The sequence below is a fragment of the Salvelinus sp. IW2-2015 genome, linkage group LG37, assembly GCF_002910315.2.
Source record: "Salvelinus sp. IW2-2015 linkage group LG37, ASM291031v2, whole genome shotgun sequence".
Taxonomy (NCBI): Eukaryota; Metazoa; Chordata; class Actinopteri; order Salmoniformes; family Salmonidae; genus Salvelinus; species Salvelinus sp. IW2-2015.
The window spans coordinates 16784774-16811540 of record NC_036876.1 but is presented as its reverse complement, the minus strand read 5'-3'; the positions used below and the strand labels follow the sequence as shown (position 1 = coordinate 16811540).

The 26767-nt window shown below is 40.8% G+C and overlaps 1 protein-coding gene across 4 annotated transcripts in view; it reads right to left on the bottom strand.

The window, feature by feature from the left end:
* Positions 1–1987: 1987 nt before the first annotated feature.
* The window catches only part of pcdh7b (protocadherin 7b), a 199157-nt gene continuing 174377 nt past the window's right edge, over positions 1988–26767 (bottom strand). For 3 of the 4 annotated variants that reach the window (XM_070437860.1, XM_023982202.2, XM_023982201.2), the window contains one exon: positions 1988–6424. In XM_070437860.1, the coding sequence (XP_070293961.1) occupies positions 5949–6424 (476 nt within the window). In that variant the 3' untranslated portion in view covers positions 1988–5948. The remainder of the gene's footprint in view (positions 6425–26767) is intronic. The other variant, XM_070437861.1, reaches the window with a different exon arrangement.

Below are 26767 nucleotides of genomic sequence, written 5' to 3'. Positions count from 1 at the left end.
TTATGGAAGAATTCAGCTCACTGATAATATTCTGGGTCGTTAGTTTGCTCCATTGGGTTTTAATGGGAGTGAAATTCATTTCTAAATGTCCTCCTCTCTTTGCACTGTGAGAGGTGATCAATGATGTCATTAATTAGCTTACATACTCTGGCTTTGGGTACTGGTTCTTCTTGCTTTGATCTCTCTCTCTCTCAACCCCTAGCTGTCTCTCTAACGGTCTCCTCTTTTTTTTTTAAGACCAACACACCTTCCATGGCCACCGCCTCCGTGCCTTTCAGGGTTCTGATACTACTGTACCTTTTCTTGTCTTGATCTTCCTCCATGTCCCACGTTATCTCTGGCCTGGTTGGTCCAGGAACATGACAGGAACCCAGGAAGGACCTCCTTCCTGCTTATCACATTGCCCCCCCCCCTCCCCACACACACACACTACACCATGTATCTCACAAAAAAACCTGACTGGAGGTTGCATACTCTAGGGCAATCTCTCTATCCTAGACCTGAGTCGAGTCCCAGACCGCATCTCACGCAAGTACACAGGAAATCAGTGTGTTAGATACATGGATGTGGAAGAACTAGATAAGCTCTGTTTAGATGCTATTGGTGTAAAAAATATATAGAATGCCTGATTATCAATTGATTTACCTAATTGATCACCATGGAAATAACCAATTCTAAGGATGTGGCATCTTGAAATGTTGTTATTCAAACAGTAGAGCGAAAAACATGGAATAGTTTGTATGTGTACTGCACAGCATGTTTTTTTCTGTAACTGTGGTTTCGCAAACTATAACTCCATACATTATGCATGGAATTGTTCATTTTCAAAGCCCTGCTTAATTCATAGAAATGGTCTTCCACAACAATTCCTTGAAATGCATTGCTTAAACATTAATTACATTCACATTCATTCTAATTTGTCTTCATTTCCCTTTCCCTGGATAGGAAATGTATATTTTCCTGCTGATTATTCCACGCTTTATAGTAATATAAATGCAATTAGAATTTCAACATATTTTAAACCAAATTTGTCCTGTATTCATTTGATCACAGAAACAACATTTTTGGGAAATATATTATTTGAAAAGGGATCAGAATAAAAAAATACAGAGAGACAGATACATTTTTTCAGCCAGGGGAAATCAGACACAACAATGCAGAGAGCAACTCTATGTGAGTCCTATGAGTAATCACACTGAGCATAAACCCCACAGAACATATAACACAGCTATAATGCAGACACTTTTTATCACACCACTCTCTTATGTTGGAAAGCACCATTGTGGGAGTTGAGAGAGAAAAAGTTTTCCAAATTATTGAACTTTGGAGATGTAACTTTACGGTGCATTATAGTTTTCTATTAAGACACCATTGGTGCTGGGGTGGGTGCTAATCAGAGCGTAGGGAACTGAGCGGAATGGATCCTTAATTACCTGGCCTGTGGTCGCCTCATACATCACCCAGACATATGGGCCAGATAGCGCACACACACACACACACACACACCAACACCACACACACACACACACACACCACACACACACCACACACACACACACACACACACACACACACACACACACACACACACACACACACACACACACACCACACACACACACACACACACACACACACACACAGACACACAAAACACACAAACACACAACCCACACACACACACACACCACACCACAGATGGGCACACAATGGCAGACACAGACCAACAGACCCACACACACAAAAACACGCTCAGACACACAAATACAAAGGTCAGTGTTTCACTCTATAATAACGTTAAACTTTTCCCTTGAGGTTATGTATGCATTTTTGATGGGCTAGCAGTGCACTAGTATGTATACAGTATATAACAAAAAATATACTACTACTACTAATAATAATAATATGAATGTCAATATATATAGTGGTTGATTAATGGCTTGTATGAAACCACACTAATTCAAACCAATAAAAAGTTTATACCATATAGTTTTACCATGTTATATTTTAATTTCTGCACAGACGAAAATGACAAGCAATTTATTTACAGAAACCTGTACAAAAGCAAATTACATTATGTAAAAGATTTCATAAATAGAAGTGGGCTTGCGTTCAATACATTTTGCCATGTTCAGCTAAGCTGCGTGCATAGTGAATCATAATAAACGATGATAAACGGTTTCCTCAATTTCCATATCAACATCCAAGTCGCAGGACAAATAGTTTATGGTTAATATCACAAATCTCAACACAGACTGTGAATGCTCAACAACTAATAGAAGAGAGAGCTGACTAAACATACACCTCAGGTAGCAAAAATATACTTTTTTAATATATATTTTTTTAAACCAAACTTGACAGTCATCTGTGGATTACCAGGTCAAGGAAAGACCAATTGATTTTCTCCCTGTTTCTTTTCTATCAGATAATATTGTACATTCAGAAGTAAGCACAAGTAGCATATTGAATGTTTGAGTAAAGAGTTCATCATATATAACTCCCTCTATATCACTTTCTCAGTCTTTCTAGAAACAGACATGCAATTTCCTTTATGTTATAACACAACGAGAACCTACTACACAACTTCTCTATTGTTTCCAATACTGTGTTGAAATGTTGTAATGTACGTGTTGTAAATGTGTGTTTGTGAGTGTGTATTAGGGCTTGCTGTACATCCTGAGGTGTGTATTCGGTCAGCATCTCACCCTCGCGACTTTTTCTCAAACTCCATATTAGCACTTCTAGGCTTCCTCGCATCCTGAACAGTCAAATGTCTCCAAGTTTTTCTTCTGCCAGCCCCAATGTGTTCAATCCAGAAGAGTGTTTCATGCACATAAGGTTGTCGCACTGAACATGTACATCAGCAGAACACCATAGGATAATAATTGTTAGAATATATTGTCATTATTACTAATATTAAGCAGTACAAAAAGTTGTAATTTGGTTAATGAAACCACACTATGCTAGGAATGGATATTCATACCTTGAACATTCCACATAAAGACCACATCAAGAGCACTCTGTGTCAATGTACCACACTGTATCTACTGTATCAGGCTTACCGACATTTGACTGGTCACATCCCGAGAAGCCAGAAGGTCATTGGATTTTTCCTCTATCGTATAAGAATCTTCAGGAGTTATTTAAAATTTGACATAAATACCATCCTCACTACTTTTAGAAAGCAACTCAGCATAATTGATTTTGTACCATTCCAAACCAACATTGAATCATACCAATTGGTATAAAAAGGCACAATTGCATAATTTTGAATTCACTCTATAGTTTAGTTTTTTTTGACATTTTTCTTTTTTACAGAAGCACTCTAAATATACAAATTGTCAACAGAAAATATGACAAAAAAATAAAATACACAAATATGATTATTTCCAAGGTTCTGACTGTTATTGTATATCACATAGATCAAAAAAGAGAGAGAGAAAAAGGGGGGGATGGAAATGCAATGCCAGTACAAAGTTGCAAATCGTCTTACTGTACTATATAAGTCAGACATTACAGGTGAGCAACCTTGAACTGAATGTATGTTAAAACTGTAGGGTTTGTTCACTGGAATGGGGAAAGTTCTGGAAATTTGTCTGACAGGAATGAAAAAAAAACAATCAAAGAAATATGATGGAAAGTTTAAGAAATATGCTAAATAAACAGACATTTCTTCCTCCTCAAACTGATATACTAAGTCATACTACATGGCTAATGTCAGTTTAGGTATAACAAAAGCAAGCAACAAGATGGACATCCATGTTCACAGGGTAAGGATATTTTTGTATTTTCCTTTCATTTTTTTTCTCCTTCTGAGTAAGTAAATTCCCTTTAAACATGCAATAAAAAGTACATATGCATGTATACAGTTTATAAGCATAGGAACACTTCTTCGAACGACAAGTAGTACTTACAGATTGGTGGACTGCCAAAAAGCAGTCTGTTTCGAACCAAGGGGTTAGCTAACATACAAAAGGGTTTCCATTGCATCTGATATTTATCTGATATTCTTTTGCTCGGTTATGGTGGCAAGACCTTGTGCCTACTCACCAGTGAAAAAGACCACTTGCGATGGGTAAGGAGGAACAATGTCTTCATATTGTGTGTGTTTCTGTGTATATGTGGTTGTCCAAAATAGTTTGCCTACATACCTACCCGTTTGCCTACATGTCGCACCCTTGCTCAATTCAACATATGCTCTCACTATACACTTACACATATGCATGTATTTAAAGCAACTTGTAGTAGTATTGTAGTTTCTCCCATGTACCTTCATGCCAGTTTCTTGTTTCCTATGCTTTGGTTTCTCTCGCATACTAACTTGTAAGATGCTAAACTGGTGTCTTTTTCCCCAGTTTGTGACTGTACATCAATAGGTATTTTCGATTGTAATTCATTGAGATGATTCTTGCTTAAAGATGTCTGTGCCATATGGAAATGTACTTCCACCATTAGTGACATCTCCATTTATGGGTAGTTGGACCTTGTTAGAGTACTATGCTTATCATTATGTGATAGAGAGTGTGGTCATGTCAGCGTTGTGTACAAAATGGTATTTATTGCTCATTCTAGCACACACCTGAACACAAAATAATGTTAACGGAAAAACTTCACCACATAGCTTTCCTCGACCAGCTCAACCTACCCTATCATGCATACTTTTACATACCCAGCATTTTTCTCAATGAACTCACCTCAAATCTACCATGACATGTTAGCTGTGTGTTGATTGTGAATTTGTGTCTGCTTTTCTATGTGGGAAACTTTCATCTGAATAGGAAGCAATATATGCACAACCACGTACAAACATATTACGGACCTCAAGCAAAGACCGGCAACCAGTTCAGATTGGTCATGGTTCTAGATAGAAACTTGCATCTCCAATGTATTTTTTGTCTTCAACTTTCAGGCCATCCAAAGATAGAGAAAGAGAGATAGAGAAGGGGAAAGTGAGCTTTAAAGCATTGGTCTGAATCGATGTATATGTCCAATGTTCACTTCTATAGGTGTCTATGAAAGAGGCAAAGAGAGTATTATATGCACACTGGTAAATAAGCATACCTCGACATCATTTCATCATTCACCCTGTGGGTCAGGGACTACTGTGGCTTGGATATTGCCAACCACATTGACTCCATTTAGTCCATTTTGTCAATTATATTCTCCTATGAATGAGGCGATACACACAGTCTCATCCACAGGACAGAAAGTTAAAGCGTAGTCTTTCCCAAATGTTAACGATGATGCCATGCTAGTAGCCTTCGCAGTCTGTTGTTGTTTGGTTGTGTCTTGGGTCTCTTTTTGAATGAGAAAGCAACATTGAATCATAAACTGTTGAAATGCAGAATCCAGAATCCAGAGTGAGTAGCACAAGGGGGTCATGACACGTGATGTGATATATGACACATTACTGTATGTAGGCTATATGACGCTTGCATGAGGGTGGGTCCCCAAAAGGCATGACATCGGTCCTTTGTCACATGTCTCATTGTCACACTTAAACTAGTTCACAAGTACAGTTATAGAAAAAGAGCGGAAAATAAAGAAAGATCCTCTTTTGTACAGTACAGTCTTTAAGAGGTGGGGTCAGGGAGAGATAATGCATGCACGTTTTATGGAAATGAGTTGGTCAGGCAGCAGTAATGTTCCCATTGGCCGGCCAGCAGCAGTTACCCAATGTCTCGCTTTGAGTCCCACCAATAGCCCCACCCTCTTCTTCCTCTTGCAGGATATGGTCAGAATCTGAATTCTAAAAGGGATTACGTTTGTATCCACGTAGCTTTTAGCATTGTTTCATGTTGTTGTCTTGGAGAAGGATTATCCTTGGACCTTTCCTGCTCAGCCAAGGTCCATTTGGTACAGTAAAAAGTGTCTTTAGTTGTTGTCGTTGTGGTAACCTACTATATTGTTGATGTTTATGTACCATGGCGCTACTTCCCCCGCCACCCTCACAGATAGACCTCCCGGCGAGTGAGCGTGCCGCAGGGTGAGGGCTTGTACTCCCCGGTGGGGGCCAGAGGGATCTCCTCAATGGGGTGACCTACCACCCCCTCTTCAACCCCCGGCGGGCTAAAACTGGGCGAGCCGAAGCCCTCGTAGGAGGACGAGGAGGAGGCTGTCTTCTTGTTGAGCAGGTTGCGGTTGCGGTCATTGCCCAGCATCACGTGGGAGGAGGGGTCTCCATTGGACATGGCGGCCAGGGCTTCCTGGCTGCCAGGATGCTGCTGCTGCTGCTCGGGAGGGCTGCTGCCGCTGCCACCGCCAGTCATGAAGGTGGAAAGCTTTGGTTGTTGGGTTGTGGTTGTCTTGGGCCGGCGCTCAGGCGATGTGCGCACAGGCATCCAGCAGGAGTCAGAGTGGCCGTACTCATCGCATTCCCGGGTGCACTTGCCTGTCATGGCTACGTCGGGCAAGGTCCGGGTGTCTGAAGGGAAGGAGAAGAGAGAAGGGTCATTAGTGAAAGTGTTCCGTTTCGCCGAAGTGGGACATAGCTAGATATTATTAATAGAAAAGCTAAATCTTAAAAGTTGTTGTTAGGTTATGGTATGGGACACATTACATTTGTTAACAGGAAGTTTATGTCTCTGCCATTAGATGCGTTAGTCTGTACATCTCGACGTTGAAAATTGGATGACAAGAAAAATAAATCGAATTAGGTTCGGTTGCCATGGTTACTGGTGACTATGCTTTCAATTGTATCATTGGCAAATGTATTTGGATTTCATTGATACAATTGCTTGTGCTTTCATGCAATACACACACCACATGAACAAAACAAACAAAGTCTAAGTTAAAAAAGAACACTGCACCGCACGACGACAACATCTCAAACTGAAAACAGTGAGTCATAGCTGAAATAATGTCATGCTTCAAAATGTGGGGCGGGTGCAAATTGTGTTTCTCCTAAACCATTGTCTAATGATGTGCAGTGCTATCTACTCTGTATGTCGGCGTATGCTGCTGTACTGTATGTAGACATGTGTGAGTATGTTAAAGAGAGTGTGATAACATCCTCTATATAAGCCAATTTCTTATTTAGAGATAGACAGAGTCACAGTCTGATCTAGGTAGCCTGCTAGTCAATCACATCTAATACTACGGGCCTTAATCATTTACCAGACAGATGAAGGAAAATAAGATTAACTACAGTACATGTTATTTGTTCTGAAAGATACATTGTATTCATTGAACGCAGCACTAAAACCATCACTGCAACTAGTGTACAATGAATATCACCAATAGAGCTACTATTATGCCACAACTGCTACCGGTACTATGACTTTTTAGTATTGTTACTTTTTTTTTTTTGCATGAAAACAGATCAATAAATTAACAGACGAGTGACAGAAACGATATATCTTATGCGACATAACAATCTACCTCACAAGCTCAGTTCTAAGTTAAAAGCTAGATGTTCAAAGCTGCCATTGCCAGTGTTACAGTACATAGATGCCATGTTAGATGTGGTCTGCCAATGACCAGAAAGATGTGAGGTATGAAAAAAAAACAAGCAAGAGGGGGTGAAGTGCAGACCTCGAAAGCATGCTGCCCCGCCCTTAAAATGTTATTTTAACCATGGCTTACTTTTAATGCTCTTTTTCTCCTGTAAAGGAAGAATAGAATATAAATCACTGGTTGTGCTTGGCATTGTAGGCACTCTCAAAATAGACCGTATGAGAAATTCCCCACTACATTGAATGAGACTACAATTCAATATAAAAACAAGGCATCAATGAAACTAATCAAAGATATGTGCAGGAACATGTATAGTGTGAATCGAGACTTATATAGATAGAGATATAAACAAAATGATCGAGAGAAGAGAGGGAGAAAGAATGAAAGCAATATAGTTCTGTTGATTGGAATGTTTGATCCCCATAATGAATTGCTTTGCTTGTCTGGTTAGAAGGAATCTTATAAAATCTGCATCTTGTATCAAATACATCATGACTGCCATTCCTCTGTTTCTGTGTCCCTTGCCTTTTCACCACTGATATGCATGTCAATACAAAAAAATCGCTTGTAGCCATAGATCGTAACAAATCCATATGCAGTCGGTGCTAAGGTAGTAGCTACAGTACCTGCAGACCTAGACAAGACATTTGGTGGATTTTCCATGTTATTTGTGAACCATAGAAAAAGATTAATTTCAGCAAAAAATACACTAAACAAAGAGAATGGAGTCATGGCAACCACTGTTGATTGCTAACATGCCAGACATTAATGGTGAAACGGTAACTACAGCTGTAGAATGGATGGAAAATGGCAAAAAAATAAGAAAGAAAGAAAGAAAAGACAAAAGTAATATATCTCCTTTCTCCACAGAGTGACGCTTGATGTTTGAGCATTCAGGTAGATAAAACCAGAGATCACATATCTGTCTGACCAAAGAGATGCCTTTGCTTGGGAAGAATTGCCCTGATTGGCTCTTCCACCCAGTCGGCCCTACAATTGAGCCATCAACGTTTTAGTCCTGAGCTGCTACCCACACCCCGGCCCTCTCGCTCCCGAGTGTCGGAGCTCGTCTGATCGCCCTACTCACCCTCTCGCCCCAATCATACTCCCAGCACCTCGGAGAGAAAGGAGAGGAGGGTAAGAGGAGGCCCTCTCACTTCGCTAAGGTCTCGCGGGTATACTGTCCAGCCTACAGCTATCACCTCCACTGCCCTCAGTGGAGAGATAGGCCTCCGCTTTCTACTGAGAACTGCAACAGCATATATCATATCATGCCACCTATAGTGATGTTTCTCACAGGGAAAACATCTAGCTAAACCACTCGTTTTAACAGCTGAGCTGCTAATGCTGATGCTATTATGGTCACAAACCATTCCAACACACTTTTTGTTTTTGACTGACATACAGAAACTATTATAAAAATACAAGATGTGATGACTCTAAGCTATGCATGCTATGTTACTTTCTCACATATTTCTCCTATTGTATTACAAGTTGGTCACAAGCAGGAGAAATAAAAAAACAAACCATTGCAATCTCTGTACAAGCGTGCATTGAACGTTTTTGATCAGAAACCATCCACTGGGCACAAACTGGTTGAATCAACATTCTTTCAATGTAATTTGTCAACGTATAGTGACGTGGAAAATACATTGGGTTTCTAAAAAGTTATCAATGTTAACTGTTGTTTTGAGGGTGACTTTTCACCCACGGGATTATGTCATCATGGTGTTAGCAGTTCATGTTACTATTCAATAACACAGACCCCAAAGCAAATCAGAGGGAGGAAAATAGGTTTATTCAAAGAGAACAAATCATGCGGGGAGGTAGATGGTAGATGTTCATTCTCCCCTGTCCTCAGTGATTCTCCTCAGTGATTCTCTCTTGTGATTCTCTCCAAAGAACAAAGGGACAGGATGTAGTTTATAACCCAGCCCTAGCCTGTGGTTGACCAATTAGAATTCCTTGCAATAAAACTGGGCCAATGGCCAAATAACAAGTATGCTATTTCAGGCTCAATGTATAAACAATTTGGACCYATGAGAACTTGCCATGTAGCTATGAGTCCCGGACTGAAATTCCTCCCATGTCTCTGACCCATTGATCATTAATCTCCTATTACAGAAAAAACACTATTTCCATTGATCGTTAGTACTCTATTGACTTTTAGTCCTCTTGACCTTTCGTACTCCATTGACCTCTCGTGCTCTGCTTTGTGTATATATCTTGGGAATATTCTTACACTTCCCTCTAGACCATTTTAAAAATAAATATTCTTAAAATGTATTTTTAGAAAAGAAAAAAAAAAACATGAAAAAATAGACAGTATAAAAAAACATTAGCAGTAAGCATAAAATCATGTACATTAAACACCTTGCATTTCTACAACACACAAAGGGCGTATTTTACTTGCTGTTACAATAAGAAATAGATTTCAAACAAAGTTATAGAAAATAAGTATTAACAGGTGTAATGATGATGTCCCTTAAGATTCCTACCACATCCTGTATTAGAAGGACACTCACACACAAAAAAGTATTGTCCACAAGACAATAATATTCAATCGTCCTATTGGCAAGGTAATCATTCACCAAGTCCTTTAAAAGTGACCAGCTCTTCCACACTGGTATCAGTCCCACATAGATAACTATTAGAAATTATTTTCTGACAGTCTGCCAGTAGTGAGGAACTCTTCTTCCGTTCCACTGGTTGATAAGGACTTCTGTAATGAACACTTCACCAGTGATCTTGTATCGTTTCAGGTACAGTCCTTGGATCAAGGAATATTGCTTCAGCTTCAGACGGTAGATTCTCATAACCTGTAACGAAGGATACAAAAAAGTGAAAGTAACATGTCCTGGTTTCAAGAGAAATTGATTTCCCTAATATGATGACTGCGGTGTACAACATAGAAGCTTATTAGGTTCTGATCATCGTACTATGCTTCTTCACCCGAGACTGGCCCCCAATTGGTAAGTAAGTTCTTTATATATTAATAAGTTCTTTATTCTCCAGGCTCCGCTTTGTCATCAAAATGGACAACCTTGCAATAAGTGACATGTATCCATCGTGATTTTCCCTGGACTTTTACAGCTGACCTCGCTATGAGCAAAACTTGATAAGGACCTTCCCATTTTGGCCCTAATGTCTCTGTTACATATCACCCACGGTCCTGGTACTACATCATGTCCCCCCTTGGGAATTATTCCGCATGCCTATTTTACCTCTCTGTTTATGATTTCTCCATGTGCTTTCATTTTCAAAATTGTAACTTGACCAGGTAACTGGAGAGCATTCAGTAGAGCCATCACCTCTGGTCCATTCTTCACAAGAGCACCCGGTGATGTCATGAATCCTCTATTTTTCCATATTTTTCCAAAATCATGGCTAACACCAAGAACATACCTTGAGTCTGTGTAGATGTCAGCTGTTTTCCTTCAGTCGGTTTGCATGCTTCAGTCAAAGCCACCAATTCCGACACCTGTGCGGATGTTCGTGCCAGTAACGTCCCTGTCACGATCACATTGTCCATTGTAGTAACTGCCCAGCCTGCCTTCCTCACACCCTCCTCCACAATGCTTGAACCGTCTGTGTATAACATAAAGTCAGCGTTTTCCAACGGATGACTCTTAGTAAACCCATCAGAGAGCTGATCCAAAACCAACTCACAACAGTCGTGTTCAAGTAATGTGGTATCTGGAGGACGCATCAGAGTAGCTGGATTACATGGTGTGTCACGTTGTATGATGATGTTAGGAGCCTCCAACACCATCGACCATTTGTTTCAACGAGCAGCTGTGACCTGTGCAGCTCGATTCATTGTCAAAAGAGTATGAACAGCATGTCGGCAGAATGTGTCTTTTCAACTATGCTCACGTCCCATAGATCTTTAATCACTACTTTTGCTAACGGGATATTGTTTTGTGCAAGGTGGGGCAACACCTGTCAAGCACACTGGTTCCATATCCAAAGTTCCACACTCATTTTTCTTCGTAGTCCAAATAGGATGGTTCTGAACTGTAGATCCCTGCAGTTGTCTGATTTGCCACGTCACCTTTCCTTCAGAGATGTTCAGTGTAGAGTCCAGTTGCATAATAACATCAAGGCCTAAAATAGGTTGTTCAAATGAGCCTATCCACACCCCTGCATCAATCTTCATTGGACCAATAGAAATTGATAAGGGTTTGGTCTGTTTCATATCTGCCCCCCCCCCCCRCCCCCCKCRCCTGTTGCTCTTGCCCGTGTACTGAGGACATATATGTTTTGCATAAGATATGGCCAATACAGTGACTTCAGCACCCGTGTCTACAAAAAAATCTACTGCAAAGTTGTTAACCATCATGTTCACATATATTCCATCCGATTTCAGATGTACACCAGCTGAGATGGGACGTACGAGGGGGTCTATTAAGTTTCCCTCCACGGTATCCAGCCAACTCTGATGCTGAGCCAGAGAGAGCTTCTTACATTTCTGCCACAGCATTGTGTTGTTGGGGCTTTTGTCTTGATTCCATGTTCCCTTAGACGGACCCTGCTTCTCCTGGCCGTTCCTCATAAGAATACGTTTTCTTTTCCGACATTCTCATTGCCAGTGACCAGAAATCCTGCAATAATGACATGTACTAGGTTTCTCTTCTGCGGAACGAATAATGTTGCTGGTTTCACTCGGGAACCTGCACAACTCTGATGACAGCCGGTTTGTTATGTTGAATGATGTCTCTGTCCAGTCATGACAACCTGTCGATGATGTCGCCATAGTTTTGTCTCTCCCAGTCCGTAGTTGTGGAAACAATTTTTTTTTGCAAATCCTCATGTACGGATTGCGTCAGCTGATGTGTGATTGCCCCATTTTTGGAGGAGTTGAGTGCATCTTCATCTTCCATGTCAGGTAACCCACTGTGTTTAAACCACTTCTGCTCTAAACCTTTCTTCAAATTCAACAAACGGTTCTTTCGGTTTTTTAGCACTTTCGGTGCTTGCATTGGTCAGACCCTTAAGGAAAACATGTATGGCTCGCCATCCATCGGCCACATCTTGCTCTTCACCACCCACAACTCTATAAACCTCTTCGCCAAGTACACTATGTTCAAAACAAAGGCTAATAACCGTAACCCGTCATAAGGATGTAGATTGTAGAGTTTCTTATGACGCTTCAAATGGTCCTATGTTTTCATACCCACTTCTCGTGGACATTTCATTCATCCAACTGTTTTGGAGATGCTGATTTATGTGTGATTACTGTCACTGGAGGTTTGTATTTATTACCTTTTACAACCTGTGTTCTGGTTGGCCTAAGACATCGTTCATCATCGCTGTCAGAATCTATTGACTCAAAGCCAGGCAGTGCTGACCAGATGCTTGAAACCCGATCATCCTTGCACAACTCAGCCTGAGGGTAGATTGAGGGAACAAAGGGTCCACATGTTGGAGCCAAGTCTTTTTTTTTTACAACCCTTGCCTGTAATTGTTGAATTTCTCCTTTCAAGGTTTTTATCTGTTCACCAAGAGCTCTCAAACTATCTACAGTATATCTCTCTGCAATGTCCTGTCATGATTCTCCAGAATAAATTTCTCATCCTGTTTTCTTACTTCGGCTAAAACAGTATAACTCCTTTGTCAAGGAGTTATACAAAAAGCTTGGGGAAAAATACAGAGAATGTCTATCAGACAGATTCCATATTCCGTCTTTGTCAACAATGATAATATTTCTTAATTATCTCGTGCCTACAATTCTCTAATTTGAAATGTAAAATATTTTTCATGCTCACTTCCAGAGGAGCTGTCTCGCCCTTTTCCAGAGTGGTTTTCTCACTTAATGGCATTACATTAACTTCTAAAGTTGTATAATATATATCTCTATGTTTATATATTTATTTAACCCCTATAAATATATATATATATATCAAACCTCTTATAGAACACAAATTGTTTCTGTAGGGCCTGGTTACCCATAAAACCTGTGTTCACTTCAAAAGCTTGTTGAAGGCTTACATTACCCACACATGTAAAAATTACTACTCAACTAGCAACTCACTTCTATGCAACAAGAAGGTTTCACAAAAAGGACTCTAACCTTTTAATAGAGGACTTGAACCCCTATAATAAAGATTTAACAAACAGAACAAAGGACTTGAACCGTATACATCACAGATACATATCACTCATTGCATGCACTACTTTAAACCTGATTTGGTTCTTTTAAATTAGATCGGTTTAGACTCACCCAGCGATATGTTAGCAGTCAATCAGGAGATTAAGAGATGAATCCCATGGTGAGTTGCGCTCAGCCCTCTCTCTTTCTTTTCCTTGGATCAACACACAGTTGATGAGTTTTTCATTGTTGTTGTTCAAGACCAATTGATCCGGGTCACAGCACCAAGTGTTATCAGTTGATGATACTCTTCAATAACACAGACCCCAAAGCAAATCAGGGGGAGGAAAATAGGTTTATTCAAAGAGAACAAATCCTGGATGGAGGTAGATGGTAGATGTTCATTCTCCCCTGTCCTCAGTGATTCTCTTCCGTGATTCTCTCCACAGAACAAAGGGACAGGATGTAGTTTATAAGCCCTAGCCTGTGGTTGACCAATTAGAATTCCTTGCAATAAAACTGGGCCAATGGCCAAATAACAAGTATGCTATTTCAGGCTCAATGTATAAACAATTTGGACCAATGAGAACTTGCCATGTAGCTATGAGTCCCGGACTGAAATTCCTCCCATGTCTCTGACCCATTGATCATTAATCTCCTATTACAGAAAAAACACTATTTCCATTGATTGTTAGTACTCTATTGACCTCTCGTCCTCTGCGCCGTGTATTTATCTTGGAAATATTCTTACAATGGTAACCAATTTTCTACACAGACAAACCTTTTATAAAATATACTGAATTTATACCTCTGAAGCAATGTCAGATCTTCAATGGTATATCCACTATCAGAAAACAACAACATTTAGCTTGGCAGGACCTCCAACAGGAGAGTTAAGCTATCTACAGCTTTCCATTTCGTTTCCCATCCATGGTTTTACCATCACCTTTAGCAGCAATTACAGTTGTAAGTCTCTCTGTACGTCTCTAAGAACTTTGCACACCTGGATTGTACAATATAAGCAAATTATTCTTCAAACTCTGTCAATTTGGTTGTTGATCATTGGTAGACAGCCATTTTCAAGTCTTGCCATAGATTTTCAAGACGATTTAAGTTAAAACTGTAACTAGGCCACATTCGATGTCATCTTGGTAAGCAACTCCAGTGTATATTTGGCCTTGTGTTTTAGGTTATTTTCCTGCTGAAAGGTGAATTCATCTCCCAGTGTCTGGTGGAAAGCAGACTGAAGCAGGTTTTCCTCTAGGATTTTGTCTGTGCTTAGTTCCATTCCATTTATTTGTTATCCTTAAAAACTCCTCAGTCCTTAAGGATTACAGAAATACCCATAACATGATGCAGCCACCACTATGCTTGGAAATATAGAGAGTGGTACTCAGTAATGTTTGGGGTAAATCCAATACAACACATAACACTTTGTATTCAGGACAAAAAGTGAATTGCTTTGCCACATGTTTTGCAGTATTTCTTTAGTGCCTTGTTGCCAACAGGATGCATGTTTTGGAATATTTTCATTCTGTACAGGCGTCCTTTTTTCACTCTGTCAATTAGGTTGGTATTGTGGAGTAACTGTAATGTTGTTGATCCATCCTCAGTTTTCTCCTATCGCAGACATTAATCTCAGTAACTGTTTTAAAGTCACCATTAGCCTCATGGTGAAATCCCTGAGCAGTTTCCTTCCTCTCTGGCAACTGAGTTAGGAAGGATGCCTGTATCGTTGTAGTGATTGGCTGTATAGATGCACCATCCAAAGTGTATTTAATAAATTCACCATGCTCAAAGGGATATTCATTGTCTTTTTTTATCCATCTACCAATAGGTGCCTTTCTTTGCGAGGCAATGTAAAACCTCCCTGGTCTTTGTGGTTGAATCTGTGTTGGAAATTCACTGCTAGACTGAGGGACCTTACAGATAATGGTATGTGTGGGGTACAGTGATTCCATGCAACTTATTATGTGACTTGCACATTTTTACTCCTGAACTTATTTAGGTTTGCCATAACAAAAGGTTTAAATACATATTGGCTCAAGACATTTCAGCTTACATTTTGTATTAATTTGTAAGAATTTTTTTAAACATAATTCCACTTTGACATTATGGGGTATTCTGTGTAGTCCAGTGACACAACATCTCAATTTAAACTATTATAAATGCAGGCTGTAATACAACAAAATCTGGAACAAGTCAAGGGGTGTGAATACTTTCTGAAAGCACTGTTCAGTGTTGCTATTGAAGTGATTTCAAAGGGTAGGTTTAATTGAGCAAATGAAAAGTAACCATATTGAATAGGTCATATCATCAATTACACTATTTAGGCCTATATAGCATTTGAGAAGTCATCAACAGCTATTGTTTTAAATTCAACCCAGAGTTCAACTAAAAACAGAATATACATATAGGCCTAGGGTCTCAAGCTTTGGTTGAAAATGTATCTTCAAGTTAAAGGGTAACTCTCAACCCCAAATGTTGCCTTTGCCCAATCCCTTTACACAAAATAAATGCATGCAGGTGAGAAGTGGTGGGTGTGGGGATTTTTCATTTTGGGGTGGGTAAGAGTAGTCGTATCTGATCCCAACACTTTCTCACTAAAGCATACAGTACTTACCAGAAGTCCACTGGCACGCATTGTGATAAAATCAGTCATAGCAGTTAGGAAAAAATAGGACTTCACATGACCAAGCTGCTTTTTAAATGTTTACATGGACTTGCTCAAGTGACCACTTTACTATCTATAGGGTCACATCCCAGGGGAGCGGTGAATGGAAACTGTAGAATTCAAGTGTGTAGAACAGCTTTCGCCCAATTCGCATTGTCTGTAAAAGATGTTCACCACTGGAACCAGCCTCCAGGAAACTTAACATGTGTTCCTAGTGTCATTGCTTTTACACAAAAGGTGAAAAAGTGGTTAAAAGAACGGTAGGTTTGTAGACCCTTAAGAACCGTTTTTGTAGCTTTTCTTTTTTTACTATTTGTTTTTACAACCCATAGGTCCAATAGCAATGTGTCCGATGATTATTATGTGCAATGTCATGACTTCTGTGTGGAATCTTATCTGTATGTCTTGACCTTAGTTTTTATTATTACTTTGTCATTTTATTTTATAAATGTATGATGTTTGTATGTTGTCTGTTCATATATAATGTTTTTCTTGATTATCTGTTCACTAACCAGCAGAACTGACCCGCTTGTTTACAGCTGCACTAGGGTCAGACAGCATCCCGGTGTATATTAATTAAGACAACACGGAGCCTACGCGAAATATGGCTCAGAAAGCACACCTCAATCCAGGGATGATAAATGCTCATAATTGTCCCATTATCAATTCGGAGTACAACGCATTTCTCAACCCTGGATTGAGGTATGTTTTCCGGGCCATATTTCGCGCCTGCCTGAGGACTGCAGACGGAAATTAGCTGTTGGCTAAATCTGGTACAATGCATAATTTCTCCGACGAGCGTCGGAGCCGGTGTAGTTCGATTCAATCAAAGTGTCAATACAAGACTAAGATTGAATCGTACTAACCCGGCTCCCATGCTCGTCGGATGTAGCAGGGCTTGCAAACTATTAGACTACAAAGGGAAGCACAACCGCAAGCTGCCCAGTGACACAAGCCTACCAGACGAGCTAAATTACTTCAATGCTTGCGTCAAGGCAAGTAACAATGAAACATGCATGAGAGCATCAGCTGTTCCGGACGACTATGTGATTACGCTCTCCGTAGCTGATGTGAGTAAGACCTTTAAACAGGTCAACATTCACAGAGCCGCAGGGCCAGACGGATTACCAGGACGTGTGCTCCGAGCATGCGCTGACCAACTGGCATGTGTCTTCACAGACATGTTCAACCTGTCCCTGACTGAGTCTGTAAAACAAACATGTTTCAAGCTGACCACCATAGTCCCTTTGCCCAAGAATATTAAGGTAACCTGCCGAAATGACTACAGACCCATGACACTCATGTCTGTAGCCATGAAGTGCTTTGAAACGCTGGTCATGGCTCACATCAACACCATTATCCCAGAAACTCTAGACTCACTCCAAATTGCATACCGCCCCAACAGATCCACAGATGATGCAATCTCTATTGCACTCAACACTGCCCTTTCCCACCTTGACAAAAGGAACACCTATGTGAGAATGCTATTCATTGACTACAGCTCAGCATTCAACACCATAGCGCCCTCAAAGCTCATCACTAAGCTAAGGATCCTGGGACTAAACACATCCCTCTGCAATTGGATACTGGACTTGATGACAGGCCGCCCCCAGGTGGTAAAGGTAGGTAACAACACATCCGCCACGCTGATCCTTAATACAGGGGCCCCTCAGGGGTGCGTGCTCAGTCCCCTCCTGTACTCCCTGTTCACTTATGACTGCATGGCCAGGCATGACTCCAACACCATCATCAAGTTTGCCGATGACACAACAGTGGTAGGCCTGATCACAGACAACGATGAGAGCCTAGAGGGAGGAGGTCAGAGAATGGCCGTTTGGTACCAGGACAACAACCTCTCCCTCAGCATGATCAAGACAAAGGAGATGATTGTGGACTACAGGAAAAGGAGGACCGAGCACGCCCCCATTCTCATCGATGGGGCTGTAGTGGGGCAGGTTGAGACTTCTAGTTCCTTGGTGTCCACATCACCAACAAACTGTCATGGTCCAAACACACTAAAACAGTCGTGATGAGGGCACGACAAAGCCTTTTTCCCCTCAGCAGACTGAAAAGATTTGGCATGGGTCCTCAGATCCTCAAAAGGTTATACAGCTGCACCATTAAGAGCATCCTGACTGGTTGCATCACTGCCTGGTATGGCAACAGCTCGGACTCCGACCGCAAGGCACTACAGAGTGTAGTACGTACGGCCCAGTACATCACTAGGGCCAAGCTTCCTGCCATCTCTATACCAGGCGGTGTCAGAGGAAGGCCCTACAAATTGTCAAAGACTCCATCCACCCTAGGCATAGACTGTTCTCTCTGCTAACACACGGCAAGAGGTACCAGAGCACCAAGTCTAGTTCCAAAAGGATTCTTAACAGCTTCTACCCCCAAGCCATAAGACTCCTGAACAGCTAACCAAAGACCTACCCAGACCCCTCTTTTACGCTGCTGCTACTCTCTGTTTATTATCTATGCATAGTGACTTTCACACTACCTACACTATTACCTAAATTACCTCGACTAACCGGTGCCCCCGCACATTGACTCTGTACCGGTACCCCCTGTATATATAGACTCTCTATGGTTATTTTACTGCTGCTTAATTGTTACTTTTGTTTTATCTATGTTTTACTTAACACTTATTTTTCTTAAAAATGCATTGTTGGTTAAGTGCTTATAACCTTTCACGAGTCACAAACCCGGATCCGGGATCCCCCCCCATCACAAAAGCAGACTAGCATAGCCTAGCCTAAAGTTACAGGGATATCATAAAATAAAATGTTCATGAAATATCAAGTCCAAGACACCAAATGAAAGATACAGATCTTGTGATTGAAGCCATCATCTCTGATTTTTTTAATGTTTTACAGGGAAGACACAATATGTAAATCTATTAGCTAACCACGTTAGCAAAAGACACCACTTTTTTTACTCCACCATTTTTTTTACTGCATCAGTAGCTATCACAAATTAGACCAAATAAAGATATAAATAGCCACTAACCAAGAAACAATTCTCATCAGATGACAGTCTGATAACATATTTATTGTATAGCATAGGTTTTGTTAGAAAAATGTGCATATTTCAGGTATAAATCATAGTTTACAATTGCAGCCCCCATTACAACTATCACTAAAATGACTAGAATAACTACAGAGACCATCGTGTATTAGCTAATTACTCATCATAAAACATTTCTTAAAAATACACAGCAGATGAAAGACACAGATCATGTGAATATAGCCAATATGTCAGATTTTCTAAGTGTTTTACAGCGAAAACACAATATAGCGTTATCTTAGCTTACTACAAGTCAGTCACACAGTAGCATTGATTCATGCCAAAAATAGCAATAACGTTATAAACCACCAAACGTTATTAATTTTTTCACTAACCTTCTCAGAATTCTTCAGATGACAGTCCTGTAACATCATATTACACAATGCATATAGTTTGTTCGAAAATGTGCGTATTTAGCCGCACAATTCGTGGTTACACAACGTGTTTAGTGGGCAAAAAAATCAAGCAATCTGTCCGGCGCCATTTTGGAAAGGCACCTAATCTTATCAAAAACTATTCATAAACTTGACTAAAAAAATACAGGTTGGACAGCAATTGAAAGAGAAATTAGTTCTTAATGCAATCGCTGAATTACATTTTTAAAATTAACCTTACTGCGCAATACTGGGTACAATACAGGGTGCGATAGCGCAACGCTACATGGAAAATAATGGCGTCTAATAAATTTTTCTTTTTCAACAGAACAACGTTTTATCAGCATAAATAGTACCTACTATTAGCTGAACTCCCATCAGAATCTTGTGAAAGGTGTCCGTTGGCCAAAAGAATCGTTGCTGGGTTGGAGAATGTTTCCCTCGATGTTGCAATTAGCAGTACAGAATGGCATTCGAGAGAGAGACACCCACGTTTCTACAGCGCCATGGAAATAAATACCTGAAAATCGCAATATACTGACCTAAACTGGTATAATTCGGTTCAAAATAACAAGATTATGATGTCTTTAAAGCCTATAGCGAATAAAAACAGAGCCGGATACTTCTAGGAGCTAAAACCAGACGTTCTAAAAAGACATGCCAAGACCCTCTTTGCGTCAGCGCGAAGTCCCAAAAGGTCGGACACCTCGGTTCCAATCAATTTAAAAACTTTGGGAAATACGTAGCCACGTCATTTCAACTCTCCCTATTCGCTAACAGCCAGGGGAAGGTGTATGCAGTGCATCTCAACCAATAGAAGACAGGCAAAGTTAAAGACAGGTCTCAAAGCAGATGATAAAATTTCCCATTCTCACACAGACATAGGAAAAGTGCTCTAAGTCGAGTTCTGTTTCACTTACAGACATAATTCCAACGGTTTTATAAACTAGAGAGTGTTTTCTATCCAATAGTGAGAATAATATGCATATTGTACGAGCAAGAATTGAGTAGGAGACCGTTTACATTGGATACACATTTGTGCTATGTCGAAATAGCACCCCCCTAGTGGCAAGAAGTGTTAAGCTTATAAGTAAGCATTTCACTGTAAGGTCTACCTACACCTGTGCATGTGACAAATAAAATGGTATTTTATTTGATGAGACTGATGTTTTGTTGTTCATTGTCCCTGTTCAAATCACCATAATAATAATAATTCTGTATACTGTAATATAATAATGTGCAAATATGGATATTTCATGAAGAAAGAGAGTTAATATAGTTTATGGTGAAGTGCTCTTGGTAAGAGCAGAGAGAAGCTGATTATTCCATAGCAGCACGTTCTATTGGCTCCAGAGCCCAGCTAAATAGGAAGAGGTTTCACAGTGTGATAATGAATTAGGCCAGAAGATCAAAGCCAGACAGAGAAAGCTTCTCTATGTTGTGCAGGACCCTTTTTCCTCTCTCTCCTTGCTCCACCATGTTGAAAGCCCCTACTTCCCTAGGGCTGTCCATTGACATGCCTGTATTATTAACCACATAAATCATACTAGTCGTTGGAACCAATACCGTCAAATAAGCACTTAAAACAAGTCTCTGTGACCAAAAGGTATAAAGAGTCATAATAAGGATTTTTTATTCCACTGTCTTTTGTCTTATTAGCAACAAAATTCCAGAGGATGTGAGCGTGCTATATTTGGTGTGCCCCTCCCAGTCACACACACACACACAAAAAAAAGTATAATTGGATTTTTCATTTAAAGTTTATATTTTTTATTTAAGAAAACATTTACCGGTTTGTGTTACATCTTGTTAATGATCACATTGTACTAGTGAGCATTTTATTTTTTAGACAAAGGTCATTGGAAGGGTAAGGTTCCTACTGGGTTAGTCTGAGTAAATGAGTCAGACTTATGACTCAGAATTATAGAGATGAATCGTAACAGCTTACTCAGGAAGAAGGCCATATTGTTGGGCACAGGGACAAAACTATGGTAATGTATGACTCAAAAATGCTAATTAATGTGTACTCACAAATATGAATTCAGGAAAACACCCAATTCAGGGAAAAAATGGCTATAAGAAGGAAGTACAAAATTGTTAATAACCTACATTCATTAAGTATACAATACAAATACCTAAGAGTGGGCCGGATCTTTGTCCTTTCACCAGCACTCCTCAAGCCCACTCCCATAATAACAAAACAAGTGGGTCATTCTCAACTGTCAAAGCATTGCCACATCCTTAGAGCTTCAGAGCCCCATACCAAGGCCGATCCAAGGTTTCTTCCACAGGGCAGAAGACTACCACTGTGATATAGAGAACATACCAGACCAGGGTGAGCCCGGAAACAGTGGCTGTGCCTGCCATGCACTCAGCTAGCTAACCACTGTCACTCTAACCCAAGGGGCTTTCAGCCAATTGGGTCTGTACATAATGCCTACTGTCTCCAGCCCTCAGCCCCTTTCAATGGACTCAAAAGAGGCTTCCACTTCGTAGGTATAGACTGGTGGACAGGTGGCTGAGAGGGCGGCTGAGAAGGGAAAAGATGTCTCTCCTCCTTTCTTTGAGTTAATTACACATGGACAAAAGTCAATGCTGCCACCGTGAAGGCTACCCGCTGTTACAACGCTGGTGGGAAGATATTTCTGTTTCTCACTGTGTGTGTGTGTGTGTGTGTGTGTGTGTGTGTGAGTGTGCGTGCGTGCATGCATGCACGTGTGTGTCTTAAAGCTGGACTGCTGAAAGTGGGCCAGTGGCTGCACTGAGCCAGGCTTTACTTTGCTGGCTTTCCTCAATGCCTGTATCAGCTGACAGGCTAAAGTACTGTGGGCTTATTCAAAAAGGCCTTTCCTGCAGAGGCACAATAGCTACTAGATATGGGGTCTTACTGTGGACTACTCACTGAGATGTTGCAGAGTATGAAGTTGACGGATATATGGTGTGTGTTTGTGTGTTTACGCCAGTATGTGTGTGTGTTTACATCAACACAGCATGTCTGTTTTTACACCATCTCTCTCTCCCCCTCGCCTCCCTCCCTCCCTCCCTCTCCTCTATCAAAATTCAAATCACAGTAGATAGGGGTCAGTGTGGCTGGGAAAGGGAGGGAGGGAGAGAGCACGAGAAAGAGAGAGAGAGAGAGAGTGAGCTGGGGGTTGGTGGTGAGTCATGACACAGCAGATATAGGCTAGATAGTAGGCTGACCATGGACCTATTCTGCCTCAAGGACACACACTGTTACACAGAGGGAGTAGTGGAGGGAGAGGGTTGATCTGAGGGATACCTGCCTCAACGCAGTGGGCTAATAAGGATTGCTAGATGGCAGGGGAGATGTAGATAGATAAAGAAATATACATACCGTACATATGCACACATTCAAGCACACACACACAACACACACACCACACACACACACACACACACACACACACACACACACACACACACACACACACACACACACACACACACACACACACACACACACACACACACAACCACACACACACACACACACACACACACACACACACGTGTTCTTTGCCCTAAAGACCATGGTGTTATTCATCTTAGGCTAGTGGTATGTCTCTCCCTACAATGCACACATCTTTCTTCTACAAAATTCAATCTGAACCCCTTGTCACATTTCCCTAGTTAAGCATCTAAAAACACTCACTCCTAAAATGTAATTAACAGTCAAAAGTCTTGAGGCCTTTCACATGCTTTAGATTTACCGAAATAAAACTGTTATTGCTGAGAACACGGATAATTGTTTATCCGTCTGTATGTATTCTCACTGCCGACAAAGCAATAATACAATATTTAAAACATCTTGGCTGGATCACGAGACAGTGGCTCTGAGTGCAGCCGAGATTGGCTTTTAAATGAGTATGTGATCCCTTCATAACTTCATCAAAGCCCTCTGATAGGATATATCTATTTACTCCAAAGACCAATCAGAGGGAGGTGAAAGCGTACAGTGCCAGGTGTCATAAGGATTACTTCAAACCAGCTGTCAAAAATTCTCAGGCCTTTATGATAAAAAGAGGAACGGATAGGGAGGGAAAAGAAGAGGGACAGAGAGAGAGAGAGAGAGAGAGAGAGAGAGAGAGAGAGAGAGAGACAGAGATTAAGCTGGAAGGAATAGTGGGAGTAGAAAGTAATAGAAAGAGAGCTATCATTCACTATACAGTCATTCTGTCGTCTTCTCCCATTCTCTCCACTAATAGGTTTCATCTAATTAGGTGAAACCCAGCCTGGGTATGAGAACTAATTACTGGCCAGGGATCTACTGCCTCTCAGGCTGAGTTTTACTGGGAGCAATCTGCCACTTGGGCGGCCCCTGCAGCATAACCCTACGCCTGAGAGATAGCCTCGCCATCAAACAACTCTAATAGTGCTATGATTAAAGGTGGTGCAAAATATGGGCATGGTAGAGAGAAAGGAGGGAGGAAGGGGGAAGGAAAGGTAAAGGGAATAAAGAGAAATGGAGAGAAAATTGGTAGAGGTACATTGAGAAAAAGGGAGAGGCAAAGGGAGGTGTTGAACTATTAAACACTTGACGGGGAATACAGACGTAACAACATCCACACGGAAAAAGGGGATATTTGTCTTTCTCTGCTTAGCTGTTTGCCAGACAATTAAGGAGGGATGAAACATGAGAGAGATCTGTGGGAAGAAAATGAAAGGGAGGCCTGGATAGTCCTGACCTTTTGAAGATGAGAGACGCAGTGGGTTACGTTCGCAACAGCAGTAATTGTTGGTATTAACACACACCGCGCGCGCTGTCAGAGGTGTTTGAGTGCCACTGCGTGACACGGAGGATAGTACAGTCCTACAAATCACCTTTAAATCCCTAGCTCAAACACTGACACTCTGCAGCCACTTCAGTCTGGATTCTACAAAGCTACTGGCAACTGGTTGGATTCCAACATGGTGGTCAGCTCCTTGACCTTTATTGGTTTAGCATAAAATATCCAACTGCCGTGGCACTTTGTGGCACTCTTCCTAGAATACACTGATGAATATCTAAATGGAAAATAAATTGTGATTTCTGAAAAGTCTGAAAGAATGATGAAGGCATTATTCTGCAACCCAATGATGGGTCTGTACTAAATACTTATAGCTCATGTATTTGTCATTTCCATTGGGTATTGGATCATGTCTTAGGCTAATGTACAGAAGCAATAGACCAGCTCCGGCAGTGCTTCATTTATGCCTTCATGGCTGTTTTTCGCTCTTCTCTTTCAACACGTTGGCAATAATGAGTATCTGGCATAATGTGTGTACTGCGGGACTACTCCTGAGGTGATTTATTGAAGAGAGATTAACTAGCATAATTTCAGTCTAGTGACGATCTCACAGCCAATTACCAAATCGGACTCTCTCTCTCTATTTCTTACGCTACTCTCTCTCTCTGTCTCCTCTTTTCTCTACCCAATCAGTTAGCTAGTCAGGTTGGAAAACGAAGCCCCATAAATTCAGAGGTGACCCTCCTCCTCCTCATGCTCCTCCATTCATATATATATTTATACATATATACTTGCCAAAAATCATGCATTCATTGCGCACGTACACACACACAAATGCCATACGCTAACTAAGCACATCATTAGCATTAGCAGCTAATCTCCTACACCGCAGGTGGATATGGTGTAAAGGCATATACTGTATAACTGCCTAGGGCTGTTGTGGAGACCGTATAACCGCCACACCGGCGGTCACGAGTCATGAAGGCAGTCAAATTCCACATTACCGTTTAGTCACAGTAATTAGGCTCTGATGCTGCTGCCGGTCATTAGCAGCTTACCAAACTTGCTAACTGCCTGGTGCTCAGCATCCATCGAATCAATCTGACATCAATGCAAATGCATTCAAAAATCTAATCAAACACTTCATGAGAGCCAATGAGCTCATGTTGCGCAACATTTCTATAGGCTATGCAATTGTGGGAGAAAACAGAGTGATGGCCGCTAATAAAAAGATGAGGATCCCATCAGCTTTCTATAGGCTAGGCCGACTATATTTATTTGTTAACTTTCCTAATATTAAGCACATTGCTTATGGCTGGCACGGGGAAAAGCGTTCTCCATTCGCTATTTAAGTGCATTGATGACATGTATTTTTTCTGCTGCCCCTGTTTCCAGACAGGTGCATGATAATGGTCCATTCTACATTGAAACAAATGTCACACATATTATTTAGTATATGTAAAGACAAGATTTAATCAAGAACAGTTGAATGGGTGACAATATTAGCCTATCACTTGCCTTTATTTGTGACTTTTTTTAATCATAGTCGCACGCCTCAAGTTGCCTAGCCCATAGACCTATATGTTTTAAAAAGGTTTGTATCACAACTAAAGTGGCCAAATAACTTCTTAAAATGATGCACATTAATCCACTTCACAAGGGGTGCAGAGCCTAACTGGCATATATAAACAACACGTTTGGGGAAGATCATTTTCACCATAAAAATGAACCTTTATAATAAAAGCATTACATGCATAATTTGATAATGGTGTTTTCCGCGAATGGAACATTTGCGCTTATAGCCTACTACCATGTGTGCATTGCTACACTTATAATGTCAAGAAATAGCCTTAATAATGTATCAACATTTTAAGCTAAACATTCTGATCTGTGGCATCAGCCACATTGCATAAAAAAGGTGTTTTGATAATAGTGGTTGTATTCATTTGGGATTTATCACATCCCACAACTGTCCCAGCCTATGTTATAGAATATTTATTTCTCGCACAGAATAGAATAGGTTGACTTTTGTACTTTGGGGATAGTAGATTGACATAGGCTAGTGCTTTTGCTGTTCATTAGGCCTACTCATCTTGTTGGCTGGCGAAAAGTAAATGTGGACATTTGCAATATCTTCAATATGCACCTCGGAATTGGATAAGGACACGCGCAGTTTCGTCCCGGATCTGTCTGTCTTCACTTTTATGTAGCCTATGAGAAAGACCCGAGCATGTGACATGTGAGTGAGAGACCCTTCTGATTTCGCAGGACACTCAGGGAAAGGGGCACAACGCAGCACTCCGGGCCGCAAAAGGCATGGGTTTTTTGGAGGTACATTACGGCCACAAAGGGGATGCCG